General features: G+C 48.2%; 1 protein-coding gene across 1 annotated transcript; it reads left to right on the forward strand.

The window, feature by feature from the left end:
* The first annotated feature begins 8,961 nt into the window (after window positions 1–8,961).
* Window positions 8,962–10,873, forward strand: LOC112756060 (probable calcium-binding protein CML35). Its single transcript, XM_025804478.2, has one exon. The coding sequence runs from the start codon at window positions 9,725–9,727 to the stop codon at window positions 10,538–10,540; it is 816 nt and encodes a 271-aa protein (XP_025660263.1). The 5' UTR covers window positions 8,962–9,724; the 3' UTR covers window positions 10,541–10,873.
* The last annotated feature ends 766 nt before the right edge of the window (window positions 10,874–11,639 follow it).

An 11,639-nucleotide genomic window follows, 5' to 3' on the forward strand; every position in this document is an offset into this window, starting at 1 on the left:
GTCGGCTGATCGTGGGAGGGACGCGTCTCCTGCGCGCGTGTCTCTTGATCTGCTGTGGCATCTGTTTGCCGTTTCGTTCTCCGCGCTGGGTATTTAATGCTCATAATGATTTGAAAAAACCAGTGCGCAAAGACCATTTTGCCCTTGCTTCCTTTCGCGCTTTTGGGGGTGGTTTTTAAACAGTTTTCTCCCTATCCACTTCCCACTCTTATTATTTCCAACTCCTTCTCTCCCTAACATCCAAAGCTTCCTGTGCGAACTCCCTCTTGCTTCAACTTTCAGTCCAGATTTCCTTCATCGTTCCAGGTAATCTTCTGGTTTCTTTCTTCTGGTATCTGTGTTATGTTCTGTTGTTGTGTGATTTGCTGTTTGCGTTTGTTGCATGGCTGGTTTATTTTTGTTGAGAGGTTTTTCAGTGCTGGGGTAGGTGAGTTAGGGAAGGAGTACCATTCCAGGATAGGCTTTTTTGGGTGGTTTGTGAGGTAGGCGTAGTTTTTAGCCGTATCTGGTCATGATTGAGTTGAAAAGGTGTAGTTTCTGAGTTTTTTCGGGCTCCCGACCTCATAGACTAACGGAGTGGTACCCCGCTGTAGGTATGCCTCGCGTTGTCTCCCGGTCTTCCGGATCTGCTGCGGCTTACGACCCGTATGCTTGGGTGACTGACGATATAAGGAGTTCACCCAACCAGATGGGTTTGGAGGAATTGACGGAGTTCCGGCAAGCCGGCTACTTGTGTGGGGGTACTGACGAAGAGGCCAACTACGAGGCCATTGTCCCTGCTCCTCATGAGCGTATTTATGAGCTCAATTTCCATTCCCCCCGCGTCCCCGATTGGATCTGGTTTTATAAGTCCATGTTCACGCAAGTTGGTGTTCGGATACCGTTCTCCGAGTTTCAAATGGCGCTGCTGAACCAGATATCCGTCCCCCCGTCTCAACTTCATCCGAACAGCTGGGCTTCGATCCATTGTTTCGAGATGGTCTGCGAGTACTTGGAGTTGTCGGCGTCGGTGGACGTTTTTCTCTTTTATTTCAACCTTACCAACCCTTCCAAACAGGGGAAGGCGAGAAAATGATTTCTTTCTTTTCGTGCTGCCCAGGGTAGGAAGATTTTTAGCCTCTTTGAGGACTCTTACCATGGTTTTAAGGATAAGTATTTCAAGGTTCGTCCCGTCAAAGGTCGTCACCCCTTCTGGTTGTCGTTAGAGGGGGAGCGCCTCATCCAGACTTACTGGAGCTTTGGCGCGGGGTCGAATCCTTTTGTTAAAGTGTCGTACAAAAGGTTGTCGGCTGTAGATAAGCAGATAGCGAACGTCCTTCTTGCTATCTTTGAAAAGAACCCCGTGAACCCCCATCTTCTTATGGGTGAACGGGAGGCCGCCAGGAGCTATATTCGTGAGTTGTTTTCCTTGTTTGCCTATGTTTGTCATTGTTTTTTCTCTTTCCGATCTAACGACTAGTCGTGCTTGTTGTTTGTTGTAGTGGAAATGTCTGCCACCGTGACCGGTCTTGAGAATCTGATGAAGACCTTTTTTGAGGTAAGTGATGACGAGAATGCCGAAGAGAAGGACGTCGGCAAGTCGGAGGGTCCTTCAGGGGAGAAAGAGGGTCAGGCTTCTCCTGTCCGGGAAACCGAAACGTCGGGAAAACAGGCCGCAAGGGGTCAGGCTTCTCCTGTCCATGAGGGAGGGGGCGCTGACGGGCACGTGACTCTCACCCCTCATCCGGATAGTGACGTGGAGCTTATCCACACTCCCAAGAAGCGAAAGATGTCTTCCAGCCCGGAAGGGGCCCTTACCGTAATGGAGAGGAATTTTGATGCTTCCAAGTTCATTGACTCCCAACTGATACCCGGGACAGAAGAGCATTTTCATGCAACCGAGCTGTCCGGGCAGGCGAGGTGGATGTATCGCACCTTGCTTCGTGGGGCCGTGATAGCTCGGAAGGCCGAGTTTGAGTTATCCGGTATGGAGGCGCTTCGGAGGAAGCTTGAGTCTTCTGTTAAGGCGAACAATGACTTTAAGGCTCAAGTTGAACTCCTCCAGGGTCAGCTGTCCGAGATGGGGGGAAAGCTTAATGCTGCTGAGGAGAAGTCGTCGTTTGTTGCGGAGAGGTTGAAGGCGTCCGATGAGACCGTGGCCCGGCTTCTTGAGCGTGAGATGACATTGGAAGGTCAACTGAACGCCGCTCAGGGTCGGGTTATCGCCTTGGAAAAGGAGCGGGAGCAGGCTGTCTCGGAGGCGAAGGCCGCTAAGGCGGAGGCCGTTGAGCTTAAGAAGAAGCTTAAGGTGGCCAAGGTGCAAGGGAAGAATGCCATCTTGATGACCGAAGATGCCCTGAAGGCTCAGCTGAAGATTGCTGCTCCTGATTTCGAGACGTCGTCAATTGGTGTTTTCAAGACTATCCAGGACGGGAAAATTGTTGATATGCCGAGGAAGTGAAGTCTCGTAACTTAGGATATTTTGTAATGCATTTGCTGAACAACCTGTTGATACTTTGTCGTTTTGTTTGCCTTGAACAATTTACTTGTCCGTTCCGTATTTTGACGCTTTATAAGTTATCGTCGTTTGATTGCTATGATTTTTGGTTGTTTCGTTATTTTGTCGTGTTGCCGTTATCGTGTTACCGTTTATTCTGGGCGGGCTTATTTCTTGTGCCCGTCTCGCCGTTTTCGCATTTGGTAGGAGTTCGGACCGATTCGGTCGCGTAGTCGTCGAATTGGTTGAGGCCTATGAGCCGTCTGGCTCCCGGGGTGATCAATCCCGGGGTGCCGTTTCAGGTTTTGGTCATGAGAAACAGGTATGAAGTAAGAAAGTTTTAACAAGTAAAAATTTGAACAAGTGAAAATTACTCGTTAGTTGGGCAAGTATTTGACAAAGTAAGTAAACAAGATGAATTAATCATGTGGACAGGGCAAATATTAACTATCTGGCTAGGCTCCCTGGTCGGTGAGCCGGTGGGTCAGGAGTAGAACCTCTTTAGGTTACCTGCGTTCCATGTTCTGGGTATTTCCTTGCCGTCAAGTTTTTCGAGTTTGTAAGCGCCCTTGCCGAGTACCTCCCTTACCCTGTAGGGGCCTTCCCAATTTACCGCCAGCTTGCCTTCCCCTGGGGTCGGGACGCCGATGTCGTTGCGTCGCAAGACGAGGTCCCTTTCTTCGAAGTCTCGTTTGAGGACTTTTGCGTTGTAACGCAGGGCTATTCTTTGTTTCAGCGCCGTTTCTGTTAGGTGAGCCATCTCCCTTGTTTCCTCGATCAGGTCTTTCTCGACCGCTTCGCTCATGCCCGCGAGTAGTAGTCGGGGGCTTGGTTCGCCGATTTCGACTGGTATCACCGCGTCGACCCCGTATGTTAGGCGAAAGGGGGTTTCCCCCGTGGCGCTTTGCTCGGTTGTCCGGTAGGACCATAAGACGGAGGGGAGTTCGTCAGCCCAGTTTCCCTTCTTACTGTCTAGGCGCTTCTTTAGACCAAGAAGGATGACTTTGTTTGCGGCCTCTACCTGTCCGTTTGTTTGGGGGTGTTCTATTGAGGAGAACTTTTGCTTTATCCCCAGGCCAGAGAGGAATTCCATGAACTTCTTGTCGGTGAACTGGGTCCCATTGTCCGAGATAACGACCTCCGGGATGCCGAAACGGGTTATCACCTGCCTCCACATGAACTTCCGGCAGTTGGAGGACGATATCGTGGCTAGCGGTTCAGCCTCTACCCATTTGGTATAGTAGTCAATGGCTACAATGAGGTATTTGACTTGTCCTGGGCCGACCGGGAAGGGTCCCAAGAGGTCGACTCCCCATTGTGCAAAAGGACGTGTAGTTGTTAGCGAGCTTAGCTCGGAGGCTGGTGCCTTGTGGAAGTTGGCGTTTTGTTGACACTTCGTGCATTTTCTGACGAATTCCTTTGAGTCCTTCATCATTGTTGGCCAGTAGTATCCTGCTCGGATGAGCTTCCTTGCTAGGGCTTTGCCCCCGATGTGGTGTCCGCAACACCCCTCGTGGACTTCTCTAAGCACGTAGTCCGTTTGGTCAGGGTGCAAACACTTCAATAGGGGCTGGCTGAGTCCCTTTTTAAATAGTTGTCCCTGTATGATTGCATATCTGGCCGCCTCCCTTCTTAAAGCTTTGGCTGCTTTCTCATCTTCAGGCAACTTGCCGAGTTCCAGGAAGTTGGTAATGGGGTCCAGCCATGAGGGGCTCGACTCCGTCAGGTGGAGGGCAACCATTGGTTCCTTCACCATCCCCTGGATGAGCGACCGGTTACCCGATCCTGGCTTTGTGCTCGCAAGCTTCGACAAAAGGTCTGCTCGTGTGTTCTTTTCTCTTGGAACGTGCTGGATAATGACCTCCTGGAACTGGCTTGTCATTTGCTTAACCTTTTCCAAGTACTTTTGGAGGAGGGGTCCCGGGCTTGGTAGCTTCCGTTTATCTGCGAGGTGACGACTTGGGAGTCGCTGCATACTTCGACCCTCGTCGCCCCGACTTCCCGAGCCAGCATTTGTCCGCCTAGGAGAGCCTCATATTCTGCTTGGTTGTTCGACACTGGGAACTCGAACTTGGTCGATTGCTCATAGATGACCCCTGCTGGGCTTTCCAAGATGACCCCTGCTCCTCCGGACGTTTGGTTGGAGGCTCCGTCCACATGAAGCCTCCACCGTGTGCCCGTTTCCTCGGGAGGGTCGCCCGTTACCTCCACCAAGAAGTCTGCCATTGCCTGGGCCTTGATTGCGTGTCGAGGCTCATACTGTAAGTCATATTGTGAGAGCTCGATGGCCCAGGTCATCATCCTACCAGCCAAATCAGGTTTTTGCAGTATTTGCCGAATCGCCTGATCTGTCCTCACAACTATACGGTGACTCTGGAAGTATTGTCTTAACCTTCGGGAGGATACTAGGAGCGCCAGCGCCAGTCTTTCCAGTTTGCTATACCTCAGCTCTGGTCCCTGGAGTGCCCTGCTCACGAAGTAGACGGGCTGTTGTGTCCTTGCTTCTTCTGTAACGAGGACCGCGACAAGCGCTTCCTCGGTTACTGATAGGTAGAGGTAGAGCAGTTCTCCGGCTCTGGGTTTCCCGAGGACTGGTGGTGCCGCCAAGATTTGCTTGAAGTGGTTGAATGCCTCTTCGCACGCTGGTGTCCATTCGAACGTCATTCCCTTTCTCATTAAATTGAAGAAAGGTAGGGCCCTTGCTGCCGATGCGCCGAGGAAACGGGACAAAGCTGTCAATCTCCCAGCAAGTCTCTGGACGTCTTTGATGCAACCCGGACTCTTCATTTGAAGGACCGCTTGGCATTTTTCGGGATTGGCTTCCACTCCTCTTTGAGTGATCATGAAGCCCAGGAACTTTCCGGCCTCCATGGCGAACGCGCATTTGAGCGGATTAAGCCTCATGCCGTGTTGTCGTAGGGACGAGAAAACGTCGTTAAGGTCGCTCAGGAGATCGTCAGGTCGGGCGGTCTTTGCGAGTATGTCATCTACATAGACTTCCACCGTTTTGCCCAGGAGTTCGCTGAATATCTTATTCATCAACCTTTGGTATGTGGCTCCTGCATTTTTTAGACCAAATGGCATTACCTTGTAACAATAAATGCCCCCTGGCGTTATGAACGCCGTTTTTTCCTCGTCGGGTCGGTGCATCGGTATCTGATTGTACCCTGAGTAGGCGTCCATGAAACTCAGATATCTGTACCCTGCCGCTGCGTCGACGAGTGCATCAATATTAGGTAGGGGGTAGCAGTCCTTGGGACAAGCCTTGTTGAGGTCAGAGTAGTCTACGCACATTCTCCACCTCCCGTTGTGTTTTTTAACCAGAACCACATTCGACAACCAAGTCGAGTAGTCCAGTTCCCGGATGAATCCCGCTTCTAAGAGGCTGGCCGTTTGCTTGGCTACCTCGTCCGCCCTTTCCTGCGACATTTTCCTCCTTCTCTGGGCCACTGGTTTGGCTCCTGCCTTTACGGCCAGGTGATGCGACATGATCTGGGGGTCTATCCCTGGCATGTCGGCAGGTGTCCAGGCGAAGAGGTCGGCATTAGCCCTGATCATCTCCATCAAAGGCTCCTTTATTTCGTGCGGGAGGTTTTTGTTTATGAATGTGAATTTATCGTCCTCCTCGCCGACTCTGAACTTTTCCAAGTCTCCTTCTGGCTCTGGTCTGGGTTTGTCGTCTACCCTGGCGTCCAGGTCGGCCAGGAAAACCCCTGACGCTTCCTTGGATTTTTTCCTGAGAGAAAGGCTGGCGTGGTCGCAAGCGACCGCCGTTTCCAAGTCGCCCCGGAGGGATCCCACGGATCCGTCATCGGTGACGAACTTCATCACCAGTAGTTTTGTACTGATAGCTGCCCCCAGGTCGTTAATGGTCTTTCTCCCCAGGATGATGTTATAAGCCGTCGAATCTCGTAATATTACAAAGTCTGCCATGATTGTCCTCCGTCTTTGCCCTTGTCCCACAGAGGTTGGGAGTGTGATGATTCCGTCTGGCTTGATGAAGTGGTCTCCTAACCCTACCACACCGTGCTGGTGGGTCTTCAGGTCGGAATCTCTCAATCCCAGGGCATCGAAAACGTTTCGGAACATGATGTTTGAGTCTGCCCCCGTGTCTACCAGGATTCGTTTGACGAGGCCAGTTCCGACCCTAGCCGTGATGACCATGGGCGGACTTTCCGGCACCTCGTCAAACCATTGGTCCTCCGGGCCGAAAGAGATAGGTGGGAGACCCTTAAGACTTCTAACAGGCGAGGTGGAGACCGCTAGGACCTTGGCATCTTTCTTCTGCGCCGATTTCGACCTCGGGGCGGTATTCCTGGCCGTCACCACGTTTACCACCGTGAGACCGTGGTCGTCACCCTCTGGTTCCTGTCGTCGTCTTGTTGGTCGGGATCTGTCTTCGTTGTCGTTGTCCCGGTTGCGTCTCCTTGGTTCCCTTATAAGGTGGGAGAAGTCGGCGAGTTTGCCGTCCCTGATAGCTTGCTCGAGGGCATCCTTTAGGTCAAAGCAGTCTTGGGTCTTGTGCCCGTAACCCTTGTGATACTCGCAGTAGAGGTTCTTGTTCCCTCCCGTCCTGTCCTTCAGTGGTCGGGGCTTCGACAGTATCCCCTTTTCTGCTATCTGTTGGTAAACTTCAGTGATCGATGCCGTGAGGGGGGTGTAGTTGGTGAACTTCCCAACTCGGGGGAACGGTTTGGGTGGTTTACTCGGACCGCCGTCCCTGGCGTGTTCCTTTGGTCTTTCTCTGGCTTCGAAGCGCCGGGATTGGTTGTAGGCGGGCTGCCGTTTATTGGCGGCCACAACCCGGCTGACTTCCTCGTCATTAATGTATTCTTTGGCCACGCACTGGATCTCTTGCATTGTCCAGACGGGCTTTGTGGTGAGGTGTTTCCTGAAGTCCTCATTCGAGAGTCCGTTCGTTAGACACAAACTTGCCACTGAGTCCGTCAGACCGTCAATTTCCAAGCACTCGTCATTAAAACGGTCCAGGTACTTCCTGGTCGGTTCTCCGGGTCTTTGTGTTACCCCCAACAAATTAATTGGGTGTTTGGCTTTGACAATCCTGGTTGTGAACTGAGCCAAGAAGGCGTGGCTGATGTCGGAAAATTGGGTCACCGAGCCTTGCGGGAGGTTGTTAAACCACCGTATTGCTGGGCCCGCTAAGGTGACTGGGAAGGCGCGGCATCTGACCTCATCTCCCACCCCTTCTAGGTTCATCCTGGCCTCAAAGGCCGTCAAGTGTTCCAGGGGGTCTTGCGTTCCGTCATATTTCATGTATGTCGGTTTGTCGAAGTGTTTTGGTAGTCGGACCTCGAGTACAGAGCGGTGGAAAGGGGTCGCTCCTATTATGACGGCTCCTCGGGCAGTTCTTCTCGACTCATTGTTCTCGCGGTGGGCTTCCTCGTCGCCCCTGTTCGACGCGCGCCGCCTTTCGTGTCGGGCGTAGATGATGGGGTCGCGACTTCTCCTTCTGGGGCGTACTCGCCCCCCAATGCTCTCCGACTCGTACTGGGGGCTCAGCGTGCGCCTCGAGCGGCTCCTCGAACGGGAACGGGTGGGACTCCGTTCTGGGGAGCGTTGGTCGCGCTCTCTTTCTGCTAGCCGGCGCTCTAAGTCCTGCATTCTATGGCGTAGTTCTTGCATTATCCTGGCGTGGTTATCACCCGTCCCCCCGAAGGGGCGTCTCTCGTGAGTCTGTGTCGCATCCCTCGGGGGCGACCGTTGCTGTTGCCGGGATTCCGTCGCGACGGCGCCTCCCCCGAGTATGGGGGGTGCTACCTCGGAACCTGTCCCAGTCTGGACCGGCACGAAATCCATGAACGTTTTCCCCACAGACGGCGCCAATGTTCGGTAGGTCGGGTACCGGACGGTTCGGGTCAGGACCCTGAGGTCAACGCTTGTGATGGTGATGAGGCTCGTCTGGTCGTGGTCTCCTGGTCCCGGGTGTGCGAGGTCCCGAGCACTTCACATAGAGAGGGGGGTGCCACCTGCAAAGACACTCCGACGCTCTTGTCAGAATATGTGCAGGCGGAGAGGAAATGGTGTGTGAATATGACGTACCTTGGGGGGAGAGCCAGTCTCCCCCTTATATATATGTCAGTAGTGGGCCCTTTCAGTGGTCAGGCCCATACCCTCGAAGACGCTGTCCCACGGCCGCGTGCAAGCCGTACGGGACGCGTGTCCGGGTCGGATGAAGGGCGTACTATTGGGCCGGCAGGAACTCGGGTCGGGTTAACCCGCGTGAGTTTGGGCCAGGCCGTAACAGCATCAAAATTAAATTCAACAAATAACCGTACCTATTCTCTAAAACCAATTTTACCCCATCTATGTTTTAATTTCCACAACATTGAAGGAACGACCCATAGGAAACCAACGAGAAGAAGTGGTCAAAAGTCAAACCCCACTCTTCTTTAGAAACCTCACACTCACCTTATGAATTAAACTAAAGATTTAATTATCTTACATTTAATACTATAATAATAAAAATTTTAAAAACTTTTTACATATTAAATTTTACATATTTTTTTATAATATTCTAAAAGTATATCATTAAAAGTATATATTAACAAACAACCTCTTAAATTAAATAACCTCCACACACACATCCAAAATTTTCAAAGACAAATCCAACCCCACCACTTTCGCACCACACTCCATTTTACAATTACGAACCAGGATCCTGCTCTCAATAATAAGGACGTCCACATCAGCAGGTTATGTGTAATTGCACAGGAACTTCTATTATTGATTTATTTCCCATTCTAAATTATTACTAATATTTACAAATTTAATAATCTAAATTAACATGGTTTGATAAAAATTAAAGAAGTTTTATAAATATAAATAATTAATTACCAAATTAAAATTACATAATTTTATATATAACATTAATTATTAGAATGATCAAATATTTCACCATAAAATAATTAACTTTTTTATAGTTATCTTGCCAATTTTTTTCATAAATACCAAATATATTTATATAAAAATAAATTTATTATACTATTAAAAAATTTAATTATTAATAAACAAAATAAAATTTGAAAATTATTTATGTGTGATAAAATTTACCAGTATTATAAAGTTCTATAAATAGAAATAATAATAACGAGAAAATTGATTTGTTTAATCTAGTAATAAAAAACTATAAATGTAAATTTGATATGTAAGTTAAAGGAATATATAGAAATAGTGAAATAGTAATAATAATATGAAAATATAAATAGTGAAGAGGGAGTGAGAAACAAAATGATACCCGAGGAAACTTCGTGGAAGGTGACTGAAGGTCCAAAACATGGAGATCCATTTAAGGCAACCTGCTTCGTCCCTCCTTCCCCTCAATCCTTTTCTTCTTCTTCTTCTTCTTCAAACACTTTCTCTCTATTCCCACACCAACCACCAATGAAGCTCATCAACATCAATCCCAAGAACCTCAAGCTTTCCCCTAAGCGTCTCTTCCGTTCCTCCAAGAAGGACCGTTCCGCTCCCTCCAGATCCGATCCTCCCTCATTCGGATCCTCCGCATCCTCCTCCGAGGGCTCCACTCACAAGTCCGCCGCCGCCGGTGGTTCCGCCACGCCTACTAGTGTCCTCCCTGATGCTTCTGGCGACTGGTCCATCGAGCTCCACCTCGAGCTCTCACAGGCCTTCCGCCTCATCGACCGCGATGGCGACGGCGTCGTCTCACGCCAGGAGCTTGAGGCGGTTCTGACGAGCTTGGCGGCACTGCGATCGGAGGAAGTGGCGGCGATGCTGCGTGAGGTCGACGCTGAGGGCCGTGGATGCATCAGCGTCGAGGAGCTGGTGAGTCGAGTCGGTTCCGTTGGCGATGTTCCCATGACGGAAGAGGATGAGCTGAGGGAAGCATTCGAGGTGTTTGACAGCGACGGCGACGGGCGGATCTCGGCACAGGAGCTGCTTAGGGTTTTCCAAGCGATCGGCGACGAGCGGTGCACGTTAGAGGAGTGCAGGCGCATGATAGAGGGCGTGGATAGGAACGGGGATGGGTTTGTGTGCTTCGAGGACTTTTCTCGTATGATGGAGTTGCAGCAACAGCAACGGTGATTGCGATGTTTGTTGTGAATTTTAACGGTCGTGATGAAGCTTGTGATGATGAGTCATGATCATATAATGAGTTCCTATAAATATATAAAGGAGGCAACTTCTTTTGATTTTTTCTTTTTTTATTATTATTCATGTCTTTTTTTCTTCAATATTTTTTCGGCGTATAATATCGTTCGAAGGCAAGAGGAAGGTGTAAAAGGAAGAAGAAAAAGCTGAGTTGAAGGGAGAAAACAAAAAAGAAAAATAGAAAAATTTGATCTTTATTAAACATGGCAATCCAGTAAGAATGTAAGATATAATATGTTGTGAATTCTAATTGCAGTTTTTTCTCTAGTCTAGTCTCTCTTTGCGCATGGAATAACATTCGTATTCGAATCTTTATTTGATTTTTTATCTCACAAAATTCTTTTAATAAAATTTTAAAAAATAAATCTAGAAACAGATGTTGAAAACCGTTTTCATAAATCACAAGATCTTATATTCTATAGCCCATCGTTTTTAAGATAGCTTGTTACAGCTTTCGAATGGCAAAGTAAAATTTTGTGGAGAAAAATTGTCTTCCATGTTTTAAGGTTTTAGAATGAAGGAAGTTGAACTTTGAAGACCTACTTTCCCCTTTTTAAAAAAAAAAAATTGAATAGACTTATTTTTCTTAACATAAATGCTATAAGACGTCAATACTATTGTGGCATCACAATTTATTATTTTTGTTTAAGAATTAATACAATGTTGGCTACTAAACTATGAATTAAAAATATTATTAATATAAATTAAAATTATTAGCTTTTGAAATTTTTTTCTTTGTTTTTAAACGAATTTTATAAGAAAATAAAATTTTAAAATTTTTTTACTGATAATAAATGCGTAAAATGTATATTTCTAATAATTTTTATTTTATCGAATTTTTGTATATTTTTTAAAAAGGAAAAAGGGAGGAAACTTCATTAACAGTAAGTTTTATTTTAAATTTTGATCCAATTGTAGGGTGTTAAAACAAAAAAACTGAAAACTGACATATTAGGGTTTAGGGTTTGTTTATAGAGACAGCACATACTAAGACACAAAATCATGTTTAATAGAGGAGACATGGATAAAGACA

The sequence above is a fragment of the Arachis hypogaea genome, chromosome 16 (genome assembly GCF_003086295.3).
Source record: "Arachis hypogaea cultivar Tifrunner chromosome 16, arahy.Tifrunner.gnm2.J5K5, whole genome shotgun sequence".
NCBI lineage: Eukaryota > Viridiplantae > Streptophyta > Magnoliopsida > Fabales > Fabaceae > Arachis > Arachis hypogaea.

Coding starts and splice junctions, on each gene's coding strand:
- LOC112756060 (XM_025804478.2), top strand. CDS start 9,725: ATGATACCCGAGGAAACTTCGTGGAAGGTGACTGAAGGTCCAAAACAT.